At 34.8% G+C, this 26,217-nt stretch overlaps 2 protein-coding genes and 1 long non-coding RNA gene across 23 annotated transcripts in view; 2 read left to right on the forward strand and 1 right to left on the reverse strand.

The window, feature by feature from the left end:
• Nucleotides 1-16,319, forward strand: part of LOC101742254 (cAMP-specific 3',5'-cyclic phosphodiesterase) — a 632,766-nt gene extending 616,447 nt beyond the window's left edge. For all 19 annotated transcript variants that reach the window (XM_021348173.3, XM_038019023.2, XM_038019027.2 and 16 more), the window contains 4 exons: nt 7,220-7,313; nt 11,624-11,736; nt 11,826-12,953; nt 13,378-16,319. In XM_021348173.3, coding sequence (XP_021203848.2) covers nt 7,220-7,313; nt 11,624-11,736; nt 11,826-12,953; nt 13,378-13,440 — 1,398 coding nt within the window. In that variant the 3' untranslated portion in view covers nt 13,441-16,319. The remainder of the gene's footprint in view (nt 1-7,219; nt 7,314-11,623; nt 11,737-11,825; nt 12,954-13,377) is intronic.
• LOC134200992 (uncharacterized) lies at nt 39-18,010 on the reverse strand. Its single transcript, XR_009976132.1, has 3 exons — nt 17,874-18,010; nt 17,113-17,279; nt 39-573 (listed from the first exon to the last, which is right to left on the reverse strand). It is a non-coding gene; the product is annotated as an uncharacterized LOC134200992 (long non-coding RNA).
• A 2-nt stretch (nt 18,011-18,012) lies between these two features.
• LOC101740408 (methionine aminopeptidase 2) lies at nt 18,013-26,209 on the forward strand. 3 transcript variants are annotated; one of them, XM_038019032.2, is made up of 9 exons: nt 18,013-18,184; nt 18,324-18,472; nt 18,949-19,146; nt 20,109-20,269; nt 21,310-21,484; nt 21,944-22,152; nt 22,759-22,849; nt 24,421-24,595; nt 25,250-26,209. In XM_038019032.2, the coding sequence occupies exons 2-9, from the start codon at nt 18,331-18,333 to the stop codon at nt 25,500-25,502; spliced, it is 1,404 nt and encodes a 467-aa protein (XP_037874960.1). In that variant the 5' UTR covers nt 18,013-18,184; nt 18,324-18,330; the 3' UTR covers nt 25,503-26,209. The 3 variants fall into 3 exon arrangements, with proteins under 3 accessions (XP_037874960.1, XP_004926452.2, XP_062530960.1); XM_004926395.5 differs by having other exon boundaries at nt 18,175-18,472; XM_062674976.1 differs by lacking the exon at nt 18,013-18,184 and having other exon boundaries at nt 18,239-18,530; nt 18,780-19,146.
• The last annotated feature ends 8 nt before the right edge of the window (nt 26,210-26,217 follow it).

The following is a 26,217-nucleotide window of genomic DNA, read 5'->3' on the forward strand; positions in this document are numbered from 1 at the left end:
CGAGACGTCGACAACGTTCAATTAAAAACAACGTAATATATTTTCAGTCTGTCTTCAATTTATTATTATACACAACAATTTTGTTGCATAACCATCGAAAAGACGGGTTAATATAATAGCTTAATCCTAGTGCTGTAAAACTATCTTATATCTTTGCATGTAACGAGAACACGTAATACATTATAATTACTAGTTTAACGATATTTTTTTAAACTCAAAAAAACATACGCTGAACACGTATTAACTAATACAATCTTAAATTACAAATCCTAAATGTGTTAAAAATAGCGATAATCAATAAGGAAGTTTTTTTATAAGTGGCCAGTGATATTTTAGCGATATTTTTTATTTACTCTGTGTACGGGTGAAGGTACCGGGCCAGTGTTCCAGCCGTACGCCGTCTTGGTCACGTAGGCAGAGGGGACTTCGGCTTCGCCCGCCTTACGGGATATCTTGATCTTCGAAATAATCCTTTGTTCAATCTAAACTGAATCATCTTAAACTGGCTCGTCCTGTCTCTAATGTTTCGTTTGAAATAAATAACATACGGCTATCATTTCTGACGTTATCCTTCTGTAATAAGAAAATTATTTAAAACAAATTAATTGAACAATAGGTAACAAAGAGTATAGTTTCGAGAATACATGCTACTTACGTCAAATATAAATATAGTACTCAGTCTTCAAGTAGAGTTATTTATATTTAAATATATAGAGGTAAAATTTAATTTCAGAAAATTAGTAATTGTAATTGTTTTTTTTTATGAAACCGTTATCGTCCGTTCTCATCTCAAAACCAGATTTATATATAATAATAATTATTATTTTATAGATATTAAATAAACTTAGTTTACATTTAAATTAACTTAACGTATTACGAAACTTTTGACAATGATGGACGCAAAAGGTGTTCTACAACGAATACACTCATCACAAAAATAGAAATTCCTTTTTCATTGACATTTCATTACCAACAAAATCAACATTATGCTAACCGCAAATTCACAAAAACTATTTGAGTTTTTACTGTACTATGAATTGAGGGTTTTTTATTTAATAAACGTCACAAAAACAACGTTTTTACACGTATTTTACGGAACGTGTCGATCTTGTTAACAAAAAAAAAAAACCTACATTTTCTATTTACAGTATTCGTTTTCCATTTGTATTTCCTTGAAACGGTACAGTTTAAGATGTTGGCTTCGATCCCGCTTGAAAGCATATCGAATATAATATACATATATAAGATTTTTTTCGAGATTCCACTTCGATTTCGTTGTTGCTGTCGGATGTTTGTTGATCTTGATTTATTGACGTATGTTTTGAGAAAGTATTTCGATCTCATTCAAATCGTATGATCAGATGTACTCTCTCTCATTCACAGAACGTGTTTTTCTTTTACAAAGGCTAATTGATCGTTTGTTAGCGAGCTCTGTGATCTGATTCCGAAGCGTTCGGACCGGTGATTTGGTTGAATCAATAAATTCGCCGTTATCTGTTCCCGATGATTACCGCACTCGAGGTAACAAGGTTGAGGTCGATTTATAATTCATTCTGACTAGCTAACTGAATATACGATGACCTGGATACAGCGTGACGTCTTTCCCGACCTCCGCAACACCAGCCTCTCCACTGAAGGTTGACATGGATTTTTCGAAACAATAGAACATGTTAAACAAAGGTTGCATTGTAAAATTGTGTTACGTAATAATGAAAATATGCTTTTTTTTATAATTTTATGTAGTTTAATCGGAAATCTTTATGAGCAAAAAAAGGAAAAAAGAAAAAATAAATAGTTCATTGCTTGTACTCGAACTATAGTATTCTGTAATTACGTTAAAAAACAGCAAATTATGTTTCACCATTATTTTGTGCGGGTAACCTTCTTACCGCACCTCTTCCGTTTTTATGTTATACAAACAAAAATGATTTTTGATCGATTTAACCTTAATTAAAAACGTAAACATGGCCAACATAACTATGAATGTTATTAGAGTATGTACGCAACATTATTTTTCCGAAATCGTTTGACGAGCACGGAATCTGTATTCGACTGAAACTTGCTATTAGAAGCTCGTTACGTTCACACGATTCAATTTAACTGAAAGAAATCATGAATTTTGAACAATCAAAAACATGTTTTGTCCGACACCGCGTGCTTTTTAAGCTATTGCATAGCTTTTATCGCGGGCCTTGAGCGCGGCAACCGAATCATGAAATTCCGTAACGAAAAAAACCTTACACCCCTTACTCCGCCTACCATGTAGCTCGCGTTCAACACATTCACACGTTGCGCTTGTGTAGTGTTTGTGAATAAGCGCGTGGCGTGACGTCACACTGCATGCCCATCATGAAAAGTCTGCCCATCTCTCTCTCGTGCGGTCTAGCTTATAAGTGTGAAGGGGATAGTTAAGGTTTTGCTTTTATAGAGCGTGGTCTTGTTTTATTATTGTTTTAATTATCATTAAATTTAATAAATTAATTTTCCCCCTCACTCCTCCAGCCGCTACGGTGGTTCGTTCACTGTGCACTCTGTGCGTCTGTGGAACTCAGTTCCACACTCAATCCGTGCAAGTCCCTCACTTGAAGTTTTCAGGAAGGCATTAAAGGAGCACTATCTATCAATTTAGTATTATTTATATGTATTTATTTTATGTATTTCATTATATATGTACGTGTATATATATATTTATGTGTGTAATTGTGTATGTATATAGTTTGATATATTATGTATTAGTGTTTATTTTTATTATTTTTATTGTTAATGTCTATAGTATAAATAATTAAATTAATTAGATTGTACTCATCTACCCACTCATGTAAAGCTTTCCTTCTTTGAGAACGGTTAGCTGGTAGATAACTCAATTGTTGAGTTAAGCTCGCCATTTTTTATATCTTATCGCAATTACTGTATTATATTAACAGTGTGTACAAATAAAGAATAAAGAATAAATAAATTATCATTGTCTAATTATAATTGCATAAGTTGATAAAAAATGCTATGCAATAGCTTTAGCGCGGCAGTTCCCGAGTGCCACACGTTTTTATTTTTATGCGAAATTTACGTATCAATAAAACGATGTGCTTTATCGATTATTACGATGTCATTGCGAAAATCGTGTTCTTTGTACAAGTCGATAATATTATAATATGCACAAATAAAATAGATTGTACAGATATGTGTAATTAATCAAAGTGGTATTATATTTTGGAAATTTTGTTAATTGTTAATACAATTTTGCAGAAATCGTCGAAAAAATATTATAATTTAAAAATAAAACAGATCTATATACTCCTTCGACATATTTAAACAAAATGGAATGGTTTTCATCGCATCACAATAAAATAGTGTAGCGCATCACTTGAAAAAAGCTTAAACTAATTCTGTAAATGTTCTGAAGCGTACGAATAGTGTTTTATAGGAATAATAACGGTTCAAGATGACCGGTAAATACGTATATCACATCTAAAGTAATAAAAAGTTGACAGGACATGACAGGCCCTTGACCAAACGATTTTTTTTAATCAAAGCTAAAATTTATAATTGTTAAAACGAATTCTGCTTCAGAATATAGGTAAACCCAAAAAAAATTTTTTAGTTTAAACATATCTTAATTATAATGTAGGTCATGGCTGCCTCCAATCGTGAAAACAGCTGAATATATTGCTCGCTAGTGAAACTGTTTGGTTAGTAAGCATGCTCTTGTGTATCTTATCGTTTATCGCGATGTAATCAAACTCTTGGTTAATTAAATCACAAGTGGCTACAAACCGATTAAAACTCTCTTTGTCCTATTGATCAATCTATTTTAAGTTATCATTTTCACTTATCTCGAGGATTTGACCGATCGAGTTCTCTTACGTACACGACTTCGCTTTAGAATAATAGACAAAACATTATTCCAATCAAACTCTCGAGATATGTATGTATGTATAATACTTGTTGTCATTGATAAGTGCTCGCGTGCAAAAACACGTATATACTCTTGGACTATTGTGTTTTTTTTAATTTCCTAATTAAAAAGAAATTGTGACTTTTTCTATTTTTTTTAAATTTCTTACCAAGCAATCCACGGTCCTATTTTGATTTGTAATTAAAAAGTTTGGTCTCAATTTGGACGTTGATAGTAACATACATTTATATATATTTATAAATAGTGTATATCAATAACATTTAGCAATTATTCCTAACATAGTAAACATGTTGAAAACTATTAGAGAAAGATGCTGAACCATGAGAAGCCAAATACTAATAAGCTATACAATTTTTTATAGATTTGAGTCGTCATCAAATCAATATAACCTTTGAAATACATGTTGCATAACAAAAGCATACGTAAAACTTGTATTAGATCTCCAACACGGTAACCATTCAAGGTAAAATTTATAAATATTTACTGACTACAACTTTTCCGGCTTATGTCCGTGACGTCACAACAGAACGTTAGCGATTTCAGGCTTTATTCCATAGGCTGGTTCCTTATCGCTTGTCACCACACCCACATCATAGTTGACGTCATTAGAAGATGCGTTTCTCTCTTTATACTCAACCGCTTATAGTTTAATTGAATATTTATAATTACAATTACTAATTATGTAGTGACGTATAGTATTGAATAATGTCAATTTGTTATAAGACAACATTTTATATAGGTAAATAAGAATGAATCATACAGTCGCAATGGTTCATCCCATGAAAACATTTTCAGTTAAGTGCGGATTCAACAGCCCACTGACCTAATGGCATGTTCTACTTTAAGAATAAATGGCCAATATTTTAAAAATATTACGTTATTCGATAAACATTGTAAGCGTTAATTAACAGACATTCAGTTCTTGTTCGTTTTTTTTTTATACTACGTATTTTAGATAACTTTCAGTTCCATTGTAATTATAATTTTGTTAAAATGCAATTACGACTATGAACATTTTCTAATATTTTCATTTATTAAAAATAAGCAGTGAAGCGGTTAATTGGTTTTACTAGTGGTAGGCCGTCTTGTGATCCTGCACGGATAGGTATCAACCACCACCCTGCCTATATCTGCCGTGAAGCAGTAATGCGGTTTGAAGGTCGTTGTACTGTAAAACTGAGACTTAGAACTCATGTCTCAAGGTCAGGGGCAACATTAACGCTTTTGATGTCCACCTAACACCGGTTACCACTTAACACCAGGATGACCGTGAGTTCACAGCAAAAAAAAAGCCTATAAACAAACAAATAGGACTTATAAAATTAAATATACTACCAATTTATGAGATCGAAAATTCAATTGAACCGGATTAACGGATTTCTTGCTCTTCAAATCGGTACGCAAAGCTGCTTACCAACAGAAATAGGCAGGACGGCAGCATATGCATGAAGATAATTCTGATAAAATATTACGTCAACATACTCCGTTGAATAACTTTAAAGATAACAGAACAGTAAACAGATGAACTTTCGTGAAAACGGATAAAAGGAGACGTTACAGATTATATCAACAGATCGAAGATAAAATAGACACGATTCATGGTACATAATGATATGGTAAGCAACGGCGCCAGCGATATGAGAATTCTATAACCAAAATGTTATTGTTCGCGCTTTCAAAGAAACTCGTGCGTCAAAGTCTTCCAATCAATAGATGCTTCTTCATCTATATTAATATTGAAATGTTTGGTTATAGGTTACTAGATCACGCGAAAGTGGCTGAACCAATTTCGAGAAAATTTTTTTGATAGTCTGGATTAGCACTTAGGATACGTTGATCGCATATATCTGCTATAATGAATTAGTACAGTGTGTTAGTTTTTTCGTGATTTTAGGTATCAACAACCCCACAGATCGACTGGAGTCATCCAGATTATCACACAGGAAATTCCTTATCCCAGGAAAATACAGTATTTTTCAATTTCCGTGTAATATAAATTTAACATGGCTAAAGAAACCACGGCGTTTAGTAATTAGATTAATTAGTAGAATTTATTATTTAAAACTAATTAATAATTTATGTATTAAGTTCTGCAGAAAAAACAAAAACTGACTGCTTTAGAAGATTTGTTCATAAATAGAACATTTAGATATTTTCGTTCTAACTTACAAGTTTATATATCGTGTATGTACTAAGTACATAAGAGTATATAGGCGATACAAAGGCGTAAAAACAAAATTTAATTTTGTTTTCACAAATTGTCATTTACATTTATTGCGATAATTTTTATCAAGAATACCAGTTATAACCAAACTAAGCGAAAAAACACAACCACAAGTATATTTTTGTTTAAAAGTAGATAAGTAAGTAAAAGGCAATTTTAAATTGACGTAGAAATGAGAAGTGGCGTAAGATCATGTGAAAACCTAATAAGAACGATGTACTCAATAATTGAATATAAATATTTGTTCAAATGCTAAAAGTTACATCACACCACATGGCTAACAAATTTTAATCGAATATTCGGTCCCTATTCCACAGACATTATCTTGTTGCCACGAGGGATTCGTGTCTGTTTTTTTGTACTTAATCGAATAATTATCACATTAATAGCCCATAATCTATTGTGTTACCATTCATACAAACACATTTTTACATCACTGATGTTCGTTTATCAGAAAACGATCAATAACCATATTAATTTCACAACCTTGGTGATACGATTTCATTGTCGTAAGAGTCTAGAGAACTTAACAGCGGCAGACGTTTTGACCGGATAAAAGCGATAAAATCAGGATACTGTAAATTGAAGCTCGCTTTATCAGCAGTCAGTCGTAACCCACCGAAACCGAATAAGAAATTCAAGAAGTGTCCGCGCTCTGTGACTGTTCATAATTATAAAGAAAATATAAATAGAATATCAAAATTTTCCTTCGGGATACGCAGAAACTAGCATCCTGAATGGATTCAGATCACATGGAAAACGCGATACTGGGAAAGCGATATTTTTGTAGTTTTCAAGACTATGACGACACAGGCAGCCACTATACTAATCGAAGCGCGCTGAAGCGCACGGCTCAGTGTTGCGATAGCGCTCGTAGATAGCGGACGTTTTTGTGCACATTAAACTAAATTACAATAAATCGGAAGATTATCTCTGCGATTTCAGTTTTTAATTTCTTAATATTATTTCGTTGTGAAATGCGCGTGTGCGCCGAGGGACAAAGCTTTCGTTCGGGACCGGCCCGTTGGTTGCGGATTCGCGCGGCGACATTGACGAATTCAATCGAAATGTTGCATTTCCAGTTCAAGAGGATGCTGAACAAGGAGCTGAGCCACTTCTCAGAGTCCAGCAAGTCCGGCAATCAGATCTCCGAGTATATCTGCTCCACATTTTTGGGTAAGAAAAACTGTTTTTTAATTTAGTTACATTATGTTCATTAGTTTTTTAATCTATATTATAACTTTTTTTTTTATTACTTTGGTGGGCGGGCGAGCTCACGGCCCACCTGATGTTATGTGGTTACCGGAGATCTACAACAGCTGCCCTCCCTTCAAACTGAAACGCATTACTGCTTCTCGGCGGAAACAAGCAGGGTAGTGGTACCTACCCGTGCGGACTCACAAGAGGTCCTACCAGTACCAGTAATTACGCAAATTATAATTTTGCGGGTTTGACTTTTACTACATGATGTTATTCGTTCATCGTGAAAATCAATCGTGAAAATTTGTGAAGTACGTGTTTCATTAGAAAAATTGGTAGCCGCCAGCGGGATTCGAACACCGGCGCATCGCTAGATACGAATGCACCGGACGTGCGTTGATTATCATTAAAAGTGCTGATCGAATAATAACTAAGCAGGAGCTTAACAACGAAACTTCGGCAGCCTATGAGAGCTTCATCGTTAAGTCTCATCATAGTCGGCTACTCTGGCAGAGCAGTTGTGGTCATATGGAATCCTTGTTTATTAAGCCCTTGATTCTCCATAGTTCGCGAACTGAGGCTTGGCTCGTTAAGTGTACTCGTATACTAACTATTAGTCTAATTATTTATTGGTAAAGTCTTGTTAACTAGCCGATTAGATGCCGTTAGGTAATTATTGTAATTAATAATTAGGTACTTTCCTTTTGAAAATTAATTTGCCGACAACATTAACAAATAAAGAAAAGACGTGGTTCGTAAATTAAATATATGTACATACAAACGAACCTTTTTTTTAAAAGACCGTAAACAAATATCGTAATTTCAAAGTAAAGCATTTCAACGTCCCTTCTTATTATATATAAAAGCACGGCGAGGCGAAAAAAATAAATTACCAAATCAAACGTACAAACGTTGAAAGTTACAAATGAGGATGATGGATGTTAAGAAGGAAATTTAGGCTTTTTTTTTTTATTTCCCTAGATTTTTGGTGCCGAGCCCATGAGCTCACTCATTGTTACGTTTTTACTGAAGACATCACAACGTCAATGTTGCTAAACGCCTTCAGACATGAGTTCGAAGTCTCCATTCCAATGTGGATCGACTTTCTAACCCTTCAAATCAGAACACATGACTGCTTCGCGCTACATACCCCGGTCACCGTCCTCGCCGAACCCGTCGCTTGCGACGAAGGGCTCGACGAGCGAATTAACCCATAGGCACAGCTCACTGAGTTTCTCGCCGGATCTTCTCAGTGGGTCGCGTCTCCGATCCGGTGGTAGATTCTGCGAAGCACTGCTCTTGCTACGGTCAGCGTTAGCAACACTCCGGTTTGAGCCCCGTGAGCTCACCTACACACGTTAGGGCGAAGCTGAAATAGCCTCTCAAGGCTATCAGCATAGGTAAAAAAAAACCTAGCCGTGCGGGCTCACAATACCACCTACCACCAATAATAACCGTGCATTTTCATAAATTAAGCGTTCGTATGAATCCGTGACCTTTTTATTTTGACGTCAGCATGTTGTTACGACCCTCGCCTGCCCCGCGCCAAGGGGATGACAGCGCCCCCATTCGTTTACTTTCATTAATTAACAAACATTCGTACTGCAAACTAATCGATAGAGCTCTAAACATGACTCCGCTAAACGCTTAGGTTAATGTTACCGTTATATTTGAGTCCATAACATTGCACTTATTTCCGTAGCGCGTATTACGCCTTCCGGTTTGAAACGTGCGCCTGCATGACACAGTCTAATTGAGACATCGACCACATCAGCCTCAAGGGCTCACAAAATACCATAAGCGCTGCCCACAAATAAGATATCTGATACAATTAATTTGCTTGTATCATAATGTGCTTAGTATTTAAGACTCTTCCTAAAACGTGATCGAAATATAATGATGGCACGCTTTTGAAACGTTTATAAATTGAAAACCCGAAACGATCGTCCCAAACAAATAAAATAGCAATTAAAATATAGATTAGGTTAATCGCTTTGACACTTTTCATTGAAACTGAATTTGGCTAGCTTTCTAGCGTGTGTTAATTATTTACGTAATAGGAGATAAAACCAATTTTCAATTTTCCCATTACTAAAAATATGTTTTTTTTCGCACCGAAAATATTCTTATGGGCTAGTAAAACACCGAATCATATTCTGTCGATCTAACTGTATACACTTCTTTTACCATAGAATGAAATGCCTTCAGATCCTTTCGAATTATTACTTTTATTGCATTAGATGAGCAAATAATCTCACGGTCCACGTTGAAATATCGTTGCAAATACTACTTCACAGCAGAAATACATTAGATTGTAATCCGAACCACTCCGAACAACAGTGGTATTCTATACTAATATTATAAAGAGGAAAGATTTGTTTGTTTGTTTGTTTCGAATAGGCTCCGAAACTACTGGACCGATTTGAAAAATTCTTTTTCCATTAGAAGCCGACATTGTACCTGATGAACATAGGCAACTTTTTTTATTATTATTTTTTTTTTTTTTTGTTTCATGTGTGTTTTAATGTTTCCGAAGCGAAGCGAGGGCGGGTCGCTAGTACTTAAATAAACTAATATTTTTATTTTAAAATCAGTTTTCACATTGTAATCGAAGCACAAGAAAGCAATTGATATTTACATTTGTATGCGTGAAAATTAAAGCTCAAATATATTTATTATGTAAGTGAAATGAATTCAGTTTAATTTGATTTTAAACATGATATATTTTTTATTAAATTAAATTTGATTTTAAACACACTTCTTAGTCGATTCTCCGATATATTTTTTGTCGTAAAGGTGCTCTCAGTTTTTGTGACGGTTATGATGATTGCGACCGAAGTATCTTTTTGTATTAAAACACAAAGGTATAATGATAATAAATGTCATTTCACTCGTTTATGATATAATATGAAATCTCAAGAGAACCGGTAATAAGTGCTGTTCAATTTTATAAAAATTGTCTTTATATACTTGTGTGTTCAATAAATGAATGAACAGTTAATCATTCGATGAAACCGCTAGATCCCGCTTTCAATCCGGAAGGCATAACTACTTTGCGTCGGATATCGGCAGTTAAACATAATCTATTTAATTGCTTCAATGGCCATCAGTTAACGAGCCTATTGAGAGAGTAATTAATTGATGGAACGATATTACAATAGATTAGTGTTTTTTCTATATAATACCCCTCTTTTACCTGCAAATAAATAAGTAATTAAGATATTTTTAATTTAAAATCAATAAACTGTTTTGATTATTTATTCAAAAAAAAATGTTTTTAAATATTATTAATACTCTATAATATATATTAGGAATTTTGTCGCTTAGTGTCTATTCGCTTCTTATGTATCCTATCACATATTACAAACAAAAGTACATAATAATTATGTACATAATAAAATATTTTAGCGTCGTAATTTGTTAATATTAAAAATTTATAATTTCACAAGTTAACAAAATACATTTTAAATGGCCACACGAAGAATTGTGCATAATGTTTACTAACAGGATTAATTGTATGTAAAGTGGACGCTTAGTAGGTTACATTTACGCCACACTCGTATCAAACTGATTACCACGGGAATCTTAATATTATAATGCAGAAGGATTAGAACAATATTATATGTATACTGCGCCGTTTCACAACAGTACCTACATACATATTTCATTTCCAAAATTATAATAATACTAGCCGTACTCGCCCGCTTCGCTGCGCATTTAAAATTAACATTATTATTTATTGTCATTTTAATATTAGGGAGTCCAACACTCATATAAATATTAGCCTATCCACTAAGTACATGTATTTTCTACATGAATACCAAGTTTCAAGTCAATCGGATGCATGGTTCAGTAGTTATAACGGAACATCCGTAAAAACCACTGTAGATTTATATAATATATTAGTACAGATTCGTTGAAAAGTTCACGGGCGTGAAGTTTCCTTATTAAAATTTTATAATAGTTACGAATTTAATTAAAAACAAAAGTCTCGGTTTATCATCATTACATGATCGATTACATTTATCTATCTATAGGAACATACCCTGACCTAGAATCGTATCAACAAATTATGAACGCTTTACAACAATATTTCGCCCACTTTCGTTTTTGACATCAATACCTAATGACACGGTTTTGTAACGCAACAAATATGAAACTAATATTTACCTTACGCTTAGATCGTATAATAAAAACGAAAAAAAGTAATCGAAACTTCTTATTATTCATTCTAATTGTTTTTTCTCAACTTTTACTGATAGAATACTTGTCTTGGTCCCTTTCAGACAAACAACAGGAGCTTGACTTACCATCCTTACAAGTCGAAGAAACTTCGGAACGCGGCGCCAAGAAAAAGGAAAAACCACGTCATGGCGGACCAGCGACTACGATGTCACAAGTAAGTTATATATTTTATCTCAATTATCAGTACGAAGTACTTAACTTTTATGTCGGTGCGATTAATACTGATTCATTATTTCTTCACAGATATCGGGTGTTAAGAGGACTTTGACACACACAAATAGCTTCACCGGCGAACGCGTGCCGAGGTATGGAGTTGAAACACCGCATGAGGAAGAGCTCGGCCTTCTTCTCAGCGATCTAGACCGGTGGGGAGTGAATATATTCCGCATCGGTGATCTGTCATGCGGTAGACCACTCACTGCTGTCGCGTACACAGCGTTCACATCACGGGAGCTGTTGACTACTCTTCAGATACCGGCGCGTACTTTCTTGGCGTTCGCAGTTACCTTAGAGGAGCACTATATTCGAGACAATCCTTTCCACAACTCTCTCCACGCTGCCGATGTCACACAGTCTACAAACGTACTGTTGAATACACCTGCGCTTAATGCTGTCTTCACACCACTAGAAGTTTGCGCTGCTCTTTTCGCTGCCTGCGTCCACGACGTCGATCACCCGGGCCTCACCAATCAATTCCTCGTCAACTCCAGTTCCGAACTCGCACTAATGTACAACGACGAGTCAGTCCTCGAGAACCACCACCTTGCAGTCGCATTCAAGCTGCTGCAGAATGATGGATGTGATATTTTCGTGAATCTTCACAAGAAACAAAGACAGACCCTCAGGAAAATGGTTATCGACATGGTCCTCTCGACAGATATGTCGAAACACATGAGTCTGCTGGCGGATCTGAAGACGATGGTCGAAACGAAGAAAGTCGCGGGTAGCGGTGTCTTATTGCTAGACAACTACACTGATAGAATTCAAGTATTAGAGAATCTCGTACACTGTGCCGATCTGAGCAATCCTACTAAGCCGTTGCCACTGTATAAACGATGGGTGGCATTACTGATGGAAGAGTTCTTCCAGCAAGGCGATCGTGAACGTGAACATGGCATGGATATCAGTCCAATGTGTGACAGACATAATGCTACTATAGAAAAATCTCAAGTCGGTTTCATTGACTATATCGTGCATCCTCTGTGGGAAACTTGGGCAGATTTGGTACATCCTGACGCTCAAGATATTTTGGACACCTTAGAAGAAAACCGAGACTATTACCAAAGTATGATTCCACCGTCACCGCCACCAGCACCGATACAATCCTCACACGCCTCTGATGATGATCGCCCTGAACAAATACGATTTCAAGTGAGTCACTACTTTAACTTTTTCTGTCTATATATTATTCGACTTAAGTTGCATTCTTATTTTTAATTACAGTCAAAATTACTCGTTTCAGTCAGCAATTAAAGTATAAAATGTAGTTGAAATTAATTAATCCATATCCATACATATATACATACATTAATTTATAATAGACTATAGTTTCTTTTAAATTGTAAGTAGGTCTCAGCACGCAATTTCAGACGCTTTTAAAATGTACAATAACTTTTATAATTATCAACCAATTTAAATTTAAAAAAAATGGTACCTTGAGCTTATCTGAATGCGTTAACGTAAACTAGATCTTAATTGATTTAACCATTGTGCTTTTACATGCTTATCCTACAGACAAATCGTTACCATATTATTTAAATTATTAAATATTGAAATAATGACTTTTTCTTCACAGGTCACCCTAGAGGAGGGAGAAGGATCAGAAGATTGCGAGGGCGAAGGTGATGGTGGAATGTGACGGAAACTACTCGGAATCTGCAAGAAACTCACTGAAAAGATGCAAGTGTGGTGGAAGCTCTGGCAGTAGAGCGGACACGGGTCGACCGTGGAGCGACGAAGCCTGGATACGCCAACATTGGCGGTGGAAGAAGGCTTTAGGGTTTAAAACATACTAAAATTATTACAGATTCCATGAGTTTTAATTGTAAAAATGAATACGTTTTGAGGCTAATATTAATAGGTGTCCCTTGAGTCTGTTGTATAAAGTGTACAGCGCCACCGACGGGCGGGTGCGTGCCGCATAATGACGCCGCACGCGCGCCCCCCCTCCCTTGTTGGATAGTAATATTTGTTGACGCTTAAAATCGAAATGAAACGACATGCGATTGTATCGTCACATTTCGATATGATTATGTTTATGTGATCATTACGCGATGTTGTTTAGATTTACCTAACGTTTGTAATAATTGTCCCTCCAATGTTTGTGTGACGTTCGATTGTCTAGTGTTTGTATTGTCGTTTCGTTTTGTCCAACCAAAGATGTGAAACAATTTCGTTCGCAGTAATATCGTACGATGATCCTTGTGAGTGGTTAGTGTTCGGTTCGTAATATTAAAATTGTCGTAATTAGTCTATAGTTGTCGACGTCGTATATTATCGGCTCGACTGTTAAGGACATTGAAAACGCTTATTAATTGGTATGAAAGGGTAATTTATATTTGTCATATCATCCACGTTTCTCATATATAATACGGGTTTGCGATAATGATGTTATTCACCAAAATATATTAACATGATAGGTATCTTAAATATTAAAACTTATTTAAGGTAAATTTTAAAAATTGCCTTTCGAAGTTATCATTGTGTCTTTCTTCTAAAAAATAATATTGCAAAATTCGGTCAATCAATTAATGTTGTACCTTTATTTGTGGAACTCCCCAACTATAATCGTATTTATGTATTTTCAATTACAGTTTTGTAATACTTTCAATTAGAATATCAACACCAGGAGATGTAACGGAGCCTCCTTAAGTGTCTCTGATGTCTTGTTATTTATTAACTACAACTGTTCAAACATGCAAACCATTGTTGCATCTTCTATGCTTTAAATTATCTATCAATTCAATGTGTTGGATAAACACGTTATATTTGTGAGTGTAGAAAAATTGTAAATATTCAATATTCAAAAATAATAATTCAACTAAATACGTCATTTAATACGGAAGTTCCACATTTAGTTGGGATTTAAAAAGACACTGTAACTTCATCCAATTTAGGTAGCTTTACTTAATTTGAGAACCTAATTTCACCTCATCTCTTATAGCGGGTCGCTGGCGATCCCGTTCATTTTTCTCTTTAGATGATCAATTATTTTGTAGGTTTATCGACGAAATCACTGTAATTTAAATTTATCAAAAAAAAAAAGAACTTAGTCGTAAAGTGTTCGTGTACTCAACTAACTGGCTTGATATGTTTGAAATAAGTATTACATACTAACAATAGAGTGGTTTGCGACATTTTCTCTTGAACGACACAATAGGAAATAATTAGTTTAAAATGTTACGGCACGTAGGCCGGGTATTGCAATAGTTTAAACGTGAATACGTAGTTCCCTCTTGTGTATTATCAATGAAAATTGTTAAATAAAATAAAATAGCAGTAAATAATACTAATTAAATATGTGCATAATATTATGTATGTATAACAAACGAACATAACAGTTATGTGGAAATTTTATGTAAAACGTAATACTTAATTGAACAGTCTAGGTATTGTTTGCATTTCACATTTTCAAATTAAAACAAAAACAGTTTTTCATGTCCTAGTTTGTAACTCAATATTTTTATGAGCTGGTCTCTTTGTTATTTGTCACGTAAAGGTTTTTTTTTTAAATATACTTTACAAACGATTTAAGTTCCTTTGAGTTTTTTTTTGTGGTTCCTTTTATTTTAATTTCCTTACCCAATACAACTAGTAATCCAATACATATATAAAAATGAATTCAAATTAAATGTGTTATATGTACCATAATTTCTATAGAATAGTTTATCTATAAAACCTAATTTTGTTTCTCGAAACAAAACTTTTTGCCTGCCCATTTAAAGTTAAAATATGATCAATACGCTTGTGTGTTATATATTAGAGATTATTACGCTTAGAGATCCTTGTTTTCTAATAAAGTACGATGTAAAAAATTGTGTTAATATGATATTCTTACTGCAGTAGATCTGTGTATTATACGTATATAGTGGAGTGTTCTTTCGCATGCTATGAACAAATACATGTATCCAATTTATTATAATAAGCAGTCATTGAACTCAGTAAATTGTTTATGTACTAGGATTATTGTATTACCTAATTGTTGTTCTACGAGCCAAACGAATAAATGTTCACGTTTTTAAAAAACTATCTACTGTTTAGATCGTAAATGAAAATTAATCGGTGTGCATCGTTGACCAAATGTAGCATGCCCAAAATCTTTGCATATTCGAACTGACTAGAAATATGTATGTTGACGATTTCATAAAAAAACGTCGAAATTATATACAGGTTTCTAGTACATAATATCAATAAATTTAACGTTTTATTCGGATGTGTCTGCCGTTGTATTGTCATGTCTGCATTTTGCGTCAATGCGTGCTGTAGGATTAGTCATTTCAATTTTGATTTTGCCAAAGTTTCTCAACCTTGTGTATAACGTTTTGTCTATATGAACTATAGCTAATATAAATTGATTAATACATAGTTAAATATTAAATATTGAGTGCGTATATGCAATGCTGGTCATTTGCATAACTTAATATTTATATTTAAATAATAGCTTGTAATAGTTTAAAATGAACATTTGAGTTGTATTAAAAATATTAATGTATTTAGAATAAAAGAAATGGGAGAAAATTGTTGTGTTTTTTCATTGGTAATCATGAAACAAACCTAGTCTGGATACGTAAGTGCTACCTGTGTATCTAACTAATTAATTTGAGTATCTGCAATGACCTCTTTTCTAAAAATAAATATAAATTAGTAGTCATAGACAGCACCTGATTACTGGTGGTAGGACTTCTTGTGAGTCCGCACGGGTAGGTACCACCGCCCTGCCTATTTCTTCCTTGAAGCAGTAATGCGTTTCGGTTTGAAGGGTGGGGCAGCCGTTATAACTGTACCCACTTCGATAAAGCGGCACGACACGAGAACCCTCTCATCGTGGCCGCCGGTAACTACATTCCCGATCCTGCGGACAGAATGGAAAGCAGTCGACGTCGCCCAAAACACGTCATCTCGGATCCTCCTGATCCACTAACGGTGCTTTTAGGTACTTCAAGCACCGGTCACCGTTCTCGTCGAACCCGTCGCTTGCGACGAAGGGCTCGACGAGTAAATTAACTCTCAGACACAGCCCACTGAGTTTCTCGCCGGATCTTCTCAGTGGGTCGCGTTTCCGAACCGGTGGTAGATTCTGCGAAGCACGGCTCTTGCTAGGGTTCGTGTTAGCAACATCGTCAGGTTTGAGCCCCGTGAGCTCACCTACTAAAGTTAGGGTTACGCTGACATAGCCGCTAGGGCTATCAGCTTAGGTAGGAAAAAAATAAAAAAAAAATAAAAAAAAAAATTACTGTACTGAGACCTTAGAACTTATGTACAAATGTACCCTTTACTCTTCTAATGGGGAGGAAAACCTACAATATCTAACCTTTTGAAGTCGTCGTGGCCTAAAGGATAAGACGTCCGGTGCATACGTATCTAGCGATGCAACTGTGGCGGTGTTCGAATCCCGCAGGCAAATACCATTTTTTGGTAATTTTTTTATGCACTTAACAAATTGTTCATGATTGACTTCCACGGGGAAAAAATAGCATCCTGTAATGGAAATCAAGCCCGCAAATTATAATTTGTCTAATTACTGATGGTAGGACATCTTGTGAGTCCGTATGGGTAGGTACCACCACCCTGCCTATTTCTGCCGTGAAGCAGCAGGCAATTCGGTTTGAAGGGTGGGGCAGCCCTTGTACTGTACTGAGACCTTAGAACTCCCATCTCAAGGTGAGTGGCGACATTTACGTTGTAGATGTCTATGGACACCGTTAGCCACTTAACACCGGGTGGGCCGTGAGCTCGTCCAGCCATCCAAGCATAAAAAAATCTATTGATGATTAGACTAGATTTGCACTAACTATACACATCCTCTCAAATGGAAAGTGAAAATGTCATCTTTATTGCCGAAGCAGAAAATAATGAAGCGATGTGACTCAAAATTATGTTTATGTTCTTGCGATGCCATGCTGCCAATAATGAGTTTATAAAATTCTTTAATTTATTCATCATAGATTCTTATTATTCTTAACTCATTTTAATATCAGTCAATTGTTTTATTTGAGATTGTAGTCAGGAGTAGAAATAGAGTCTCAGTAAAAAAGCGGTTTTGTACTAAAACTTAAGTGGATATTTTCTCACATGTATGTCCTTTCCTGTGAAATCTGCATCTGTATGCTAAACAATTAATAAGCTATCGTTATTACACGTTTAAATTTGAAGAGATTCTAAATAAAACAATTAACACAACTTTGCTCCTCGTGTTCCCGCTAGTTGATAATATAATCTGTGATACAGAAATGCAAGTATCTCAAATTTACCCTACACATTTTAATTATAAATCATAAATTACATAGTTATTATAAATTTTGTACGGAAAGTTCTTAATTCACTTTGAATACCGGTGCTTTAATATTATTTTCTTTGGTCAATGTAACACAGCCACTTAAAAGGTAGGTCGATCCCTAGGAGGTAAAAGGTTGAGTAGGCAAAGGCCGTAAACAATTATGTAAAGAAAAAACTTTTAAAAGGTAGCATTTCTCAGAATTGTTTACATTTCGTTCCCAATTAATTATTATCTTAATAATTCAGCACTAGAATGGCTGCAGTTGTAACAGAAAATGATGTTACCGAAAATGTAGTGGAAAATGGAGAAGATGACGATGTAGAGGTTATCGATGAAGGTGACACAAAAGATCCCGCAAAGAAGAAGAAAAAGAAAAAAAAGAAGAAGAAGGCAGGTAAAGATTATTATAATGGAAATTTTTACAACCTAAAGAACGAATAACTGAGAATTCTGTACATTAAAACTTCGCCGTAGCTAACACGCCATTTGCTCTCGTTAATTGTTTTTAAGGTTATGTGTCTACTTTTATTTATACTCAATGCACCCTTAACATAATAAATATTACTTTCCACTGTTGATGGAATCAGTTAACATAATGAGATTATAATAGGCGCAGTCAAAAATGCTATGATTATAGCTATCTTACAAATAACCTCCATAACATTTGAAAATCTATTTTGGTACATCACAAATAGTCTTAGAAATGTTATATGTACAAATATAAGTTTGTCATGTTGAAGACAAATATTAAAATACGCCATTCGAAATCACGAAAGTTCATCAACATCATAATATTGTTAAATTATCATTATCTTAGTACAAAGGTCGCAATAACAATGACGATTAATACAAACAGAATAACATTTTTAGAAGGTGAAACTGCTAAAGAAAGTCCGACAGAAGTGACTGCAACAACAGAAAAATTAGAGGCATTATCTCTTGGAGAGAATGCTGGTGAAGGTGATGAGAAAAAGAAAAAGAAGAAGAATAAGAGTAAATCTGGAAAAGGATCTTCTAAGGAGCAGACCGTCCCACCTACTATACCAGTAGCGGAACTATTTCCTGATGGTAGTTACAATTTCTTAATTAAATTTACTTTCCAAAAACATAGCGAGGGGTGAAAGGCCATTTGGTTTAAGCGACATTTTTCCAATCTTACGGGAGAGCCATTTAAAGTTTAAAATATCATAACAAAAAAACTTCTTCAGCCATTTGAATCAGGCAAGCTTAATGAAGTTCAACTAAAAGCATCAAATTGCTGATGCTAATACTTAATAAAAGAAACCTTTGATTACAAAGATAATGCATGCAATATCGCATTGCAAGTAAATGTGACATAAACCAAATAGCCTTCGCTTGTCAATATTTATGTTATGAAACGAATGATATCATCAAACGTAGAGTACACAGTGAAATACAATTGAAATTTCAACTGCATATCTTCAGGTACTGCTATTCGTGGTAGGCATCGACTTGGCTCTGTCCCAGACAGATGGGTTGAATGCTCATTAGCCTAAAAGGACAACAAAAAATTATGGGTATTCACATTGTGAAAATCCCTGTAACCACTTAATGTTATGGGAACCCAAAACTTATTTATACATTTTTGCAATAAAAAATGAGATGGCGGTCATTATGTACTGATATCTATGAAAATGTCAGCTTTGTAAAATATAATAAAATATCTATAAAAAGTAAGATGTTTACAACAACCATATAGTAACTATTATCACACAATCCAAGGTTTGGTTAATTTCATAATGCTATGTAATACAAAATAACAGATATCATATCACAATTACAAGGTTATTGTAATCAATAATGTTCTTCTAAAATCATTACTTAACATGAAATGAAGTTGTAAAAAAACCCTAATTTTATTGCCTTTAAAATGTGGATTTGTCATGCAAATGTGGGTTTCTTACCAATAATTAGGTTCAATTTTAACTGTAGAAAAAGCTCTAACTCCATTTGACCTTAAATGGATTTCAGGGTAAATAACACTTAAATGACTATGTAATATTAAATAGGAAACTTTCCTGAGGGTCAAATTATGGACCATGGTCCTGCTGAGGGTATTGATGAGAGAACTGCAAAAAATCGTTTTACAAGTGAGGAGAAAAGAGCTCTTGATAGATTACATAAAGATATTTATCAGGAAATCAGACATGCTGCTGAAGCCCACAGGCAGGTATGCAAACTTGATGTTACTAGTAAGTGATAGAAAATACAGAAAACCTGACAGAAAGTTCGATTTTTTGAGATCTGGATCACCAAAAATTTCTTAAACTCATTTCTGTATGGAGTCTAATAAAAGCAGCTGGTAATTTTTTATGACTCAACCCATTTATGGGAATGAACTCCACACTGACATATTATACTTTATAAAGCAAGAACAACTAGACATGTCTGATAATGAACATTGAGATGTTTTCTTTGTGAATTTCAGTACTCCAAATTTGTGGTTATATTTAATTGGGCTCAACAAGCTTAATTAGACTAGACAGTGACTTTGCTATGCCTCCAGCATTGCTTATTATCCTTAAGCAACAGTGGCTACTCACCATCATGTGTCACTCATACAAAAGCAACAAATAAAGTATATTGATAAATCCATTCCAGAACATTCTTTACTTAAAACACAAGGTTTTGTTTTTCTTTGCTTTAAACTATTCTTAAATTTATTCTCATGTATCATGCCTATTTTTTACCACTATTTGCATACTTTTGGATTTTAAATGCAGGCAAAATAATTGCACCAAAATTTGAACCTTGAGATGTATTGTGTTAGGATATACATCGTACTGATAAATGTCATTGACATGTCTTTTAGTACAGTAAAAGCTAGTTTAGTTTAGTACAGTAAATCCAAATTCACGTTTTCACTATTCCTGGATTTAAAAAATGTGACCCAAATTCCTATATTCCAAACTAAATGTTTCTTTATTCGTGGATCTAATAGGTACAATACACATTGATTAAAATGATTCCAACATATAAGTATCCAACTATCCATCCATTTGTAAATGGGTTTTTCTATATTCGCGGCATATTTACGGAACATAAACCCCGCGAATAAAGAGCTTTTACTGTATATCAATCAGAAGTCAATGATGATTATGACCACTTTGGATTATGACTACTCCAATGGTGTAATGATGAAAATAAAGAAAAAAAGTTTTTAGAAAAAAATATTATGAATACATTGACTATTTTTAATATGTATATCAGACAAGAAAACACATCCGCAATTGGATCAAGCCTGGCATGACTATGATAGATATTTGTGAAGAGTTAGAGAAGACTGCGAGACGTCTTATTGGTGAAGATGGGCTCAAAGCAGGTCTGGCTTTCCCCACAGGATGCAGCCGCAACCACTGTGCAGCGCATTATACTCCTAACACAGGTAAAGAACAAATAAATTTATTTATTTATTTATTCATGCACAAAAGTACAATTGCGGAATTAATGCCTGAGGCATTCGCTACCACTAGTCAACCAAGGGTGATGTAGAGAGTCCTGTAGTAAGTGCATTACTTATTGCAAAAATAACAAAATTTACTATAAAACAATGTTTTTTTATTTATTTATTCTAAATAAAAACAACAGAAACAATAAGCACAAATTGAAATCTGTCTCAAGCTGTCCATGAGAGTTTTTATTTTTTTATCCTATTTATTACACTATTACGCGGTAAGACCTTCCTGCCAATTTGATACCCAGTTTTCTAAATATTTATACAGCTTAATATGTATTGCTACCTCCTTCCACAACAAAAAAACAATGTCATAAGATAATAATTAACACTGAATTTTTCTTCTTTTGTTATTTGCCTCAATAATGTTGATTTTATTTTCTATTCAAGGTGATACAACAGTTCTCGAATATGATGATGTAGTGAAGATCGACTTTGGTACTCACATAAATGGTCGCATTATTGACTGCGCCTTCACACTACACTTTAACCCACGCTATGATCCCCTTGTGAAGGGCGTTCAAGAGGCTACAGAAGCTGGCATTAAGGCGTCAGGGGTCGATGTAAGGCTTTGCGATGTAGGTGCTGCTGTACAAGAGGTAATTACCAATACGTTGTATTATTACTGCTTTTTGCAATATTTACAGAAAACATTAAATGCTATATATTGACATTATCAATGGATAATACCAAATTAAACTAATTTGCATGAACGGAAAATGAAAATTAAACTAAGCATAATTTTATTATCCATGATTGCGAAAACTATACTATTCAAAATGTCGGAAATAATGAAATAATAATAGAAAACGCCCGATTAAACTATAAAGCTATTTTTAATTATAAATATTACATTTTTGCATATTCGTATTTAGTTACCTAATCATATAAAACAAAGGTAAACTAATGTCTAAATAATAATGTAATATCTCTACTTGTTAAGTACTTGTATTTTTTTATTTAAATTACTTACGTACAATGTGTAGGTAAAATTAATAGAGATTCGTGTTTAAGCGAATAGTTGCATAAACAAAATAGCCTTTCACCGCTCTATTTAATAAAATATATTGTTTTCAGTTTATATTCTCTATCACCCTGTATAAATTAAATCTTAAAGGGTGTTTCTTAATTAAACTACATACATTACATTAAACACTAGACTAACGGTTTAAAAATGTATTAAAATAAGATATTTTAAATCTCAGGTAATGGAGTCACATGAAGTTGAACTCGACGGGCAGATGTACCAGGTGAAACCAATCCGTAATCTTAATGGACATTCAATTGAACCTTATAGTAAGTATAACAGTGACTAAGCGCAATCATTCACTTTTTTTTAAGGGATAACTAAGACCTTTAGGTCAAGTCTTCTTTTAATTTATATTTTATGAACAATGATAATATGGAGTGAAATGAAATGAAGATGATTAATTTGAGACATTAATCAACTGGGATGAATTAAATAAAATGATATGGAATGAAATAATTTCAGTAAAATGGTGGTCATTTACTGAGATTTTTCAGTGGACTTTTTGGAGGATCCCGAGAAATTACGTCCAGAGGCATTGTTTCATTTTCCCACATTTGTGCACCTTCACAGATATTAAACAACACGTCCTTACGGATCCATCAGATCCAATAACCTTTGCATTAGATGCCTTCAGCTCTAATACTAGGGGCAGGCTTAGGGACCCCGGTAACCGTACTCGTCGAACTCGACAAAGAGGTCGACGTGCAACCTAACCCATGCATCAGCCCGCTGAGTTTCTCGCCGGATCTTCTCAGCGGGTCGCGATTCCGATCCGGTAGTAGATTCATTCGCGAAACAATTGCTCTTGAGTTGTTAGGTCTCCTTCGGAGGCGCTCGGGCAGTTGTTAGCAAATCCCGCCCCTCTTGGCTGAGCCTTTGCTCGCCCACCTGTCCTGGTGAAACTGGAAAGGCCTTCGGGCCACCAGTAAACTTTCAATCATAAAAAAAAAAAAAAAAAGATATTAAACAGTTAATAAACCACCGCTATTAAACCTGAAGAAACACTAAATAGACAAAATAAAACAAATCACACAACTTCACTCCTCGCTTTCCCGCCAAAAAATCCGCAAACATTCACAATTGATTATCTGTAATAGATACTATTATGGATGTACTCTTTATAGATTACTGATAGATGGATTATTATTATTGTAGATACATTATGTTATTAGAGGTTGTCACAGCCTAAAACTTAAGATATTCAGTGTTTTCATTCCTGCTTATCAGCAACTTATAACCTAGTTGTATCTATGTAGGACAATCTTTGTACAATGTACTAAATACTTAATACATTGTCTCAGTAGCTTGGGGCATTCATATTGTGAGTCCAGTAACTCACTTGATACTAGGTAATCAATTCTTAGCCAGAGTCACTTTTGATAAGTCCAAATTCATGTAGCCATTGTAAAGTTTAGTTTGCAACATAGCCCAGAAACAATATGGAGATACTCTTAAACACAATGTGGTAATTACATACATGGTCAAATCCAGTAGTCCTTTGTAAAGTTAATAACCTATGAGTTGGCATGCTTTAGTCATAATGAACTATTTCCCACCCCGCCTATTTCTGCCGTGAAGCAGTAATGCGTTTCGGTTTGAAGGGCGGGGTAGCCGTTGTAACTATACTGAGACCTTAGAACTTATATCTCAAGGTGGGTAGCGCATTTACGTTGTAGATGTCTATGGGCTCCACTTAACACCAGGTGGGCAGTGAGCTCGTCCACCCGTCTGAGCAATAAAAAAAATCATACTGCAGACGGCTATGTCTAACAAGACGTTAATATATAAATATTTATTAATTTAACGATCCAATCCAAAATATTATTATTTCCTGTAGAAATCCACGCCGGTAAGACAGTCCCGATAGTGAAAGGTGGCGAGACAACGCGCATGGAGGAGAACGAAATCTACGCTATAGAAACTTTCGGATCCACTGGACGTGGTCAAGTTCACGACGACATGGACTGCTCTCACTACATGAAAAACTTCGATCAGCAATTTGTTCCGTTGAGGTAAAATACAGTTAAAACCAACATTTAAGAGTAGGACAGTTATTTGTTTTTCATTCTAACGTAACTATACTGAGACCTTAGAACTTATATCTCAAGGTGAGTGGCGAATTTACGTTGTAGATGTCTATGGGCTCCAGTAACCATTTAACACCAGTTGGGCTGTAAGCTCGTCCACCCATCTAAGCTATAAAGAAACCTCGTTTCTTTAAGATATTTAACGGTAGTCACGTGTATTGTACAGTCAAGTCCATCCAACTCTTTTTGATGAATTAATGATTCTCAATAAGGAAAACAGATATAATTTTATACATACTTTTCTTGTTACATTCTAAATAACATTTTTAACTCGTCGTCTTATTGGCAACCGCATTTGGAGATATTTTATCTCCGTTTATGTTATTAGGTATAGATAGGTCAATCAATAGGTTTTTTGTTAAATGAAAGTAAGAAAAATAATGATAGTTAATCAATCATTGATAGTTAATTCATCAATCATCGATCGTTGATAGTTAAAATGTAATAAAATTATCGATCGCTTTCTTTCTTTCATGTTATGATTCTTTTCGAATACTTTTAGTTTTGGTGATCACGATTAGCGACTAGCGATACCAATGATTGAATTAATGAAATTAAATTATAAATGTCAATTTTTAGATTGCAATCGTCGAAACAGCTTCTGAACGTGATCAACAAGAACTTTGGTACACTCGCGTTTTGCAAGCGCTGGCTGGAACGCGCCGGGGCCTCTCGTTACGCGATGGCGCTGAAGGACCTCTGCGACAAGGGGGTGGTGGACGCCTACCCGCCCCTCTGCGACATCAAGGGGTGCTACACCGCACAGTTCGAACACACCATCCTGCTCAGACCCACCTGCAAGGAAGTCGTGTCCCGTGGCGATGACTACTAACCTCCGATCCGACTAACCTTTTGAACGCCACCTCATATTCATCAACACGTGTAAATCCTAACTCGGGACAGCTCTAACTGTAGTGGTCAAAAGGTTAAAAGATCTACAAATGTTTGAACTGTTTTAATACTGGAAATGTAGTTGTAATGCTTTTATAACATGTTTTGGAGTCGTAACTGAATACTAATAAATGTACTTACGGGGTGTAAGGGAGACGCTCTGCAAGCAAGAACTTTGAGTCACAAAGAATAATGTTCATATGCTAAGTATGCAATAAGCCAGCGGTCGGGGAACTTTTTTAATTATTACCCCAAAATATTTTTGTGTAAGTTGATATTACCCCATGGCGAAGAACAAAAAAAAAACGAAATCGCTTCTTTTCAGCATCTTTCATATTATAGCCCACATGATAATTTGGAAAGAAAAAAATATATATATTTTCGTTTCATTTCATTTCTTTTGATCGAGTTTAAAATCACAACGATTCTATAGAAGTTTCACTTCAATATATACTTTTTACACACAAAAGTTTCATTTTTACCCTCCAAAATTTCATTTTACCCCATTTGGGGTAATTTACCCCGGTTCCCCGACCGTTGCAATATGCCCTCGTGTATAACTTGGTGTTGCATGGCCAATGACCAATATTTCACCATGTAGTTTGGCTTTCCGAATCGTGTCCCTTATAACGCGTAAGCCGAGTGGAATTTTCATT

The sequence above is a fragment of the Bombyx mori genome, chromosome 22 (assembly GCF_030269925.1).
Source record: "Bombyx mori chromosome 22, ASM3026992v2".
Classification (NCBI taxonomy): domain Eukaryota; kingdom Metazoa; phylum Arthropoda; class Insecta; order Lepidoptera; family Bombycidae; genus Bombyx; species Bombyx mori.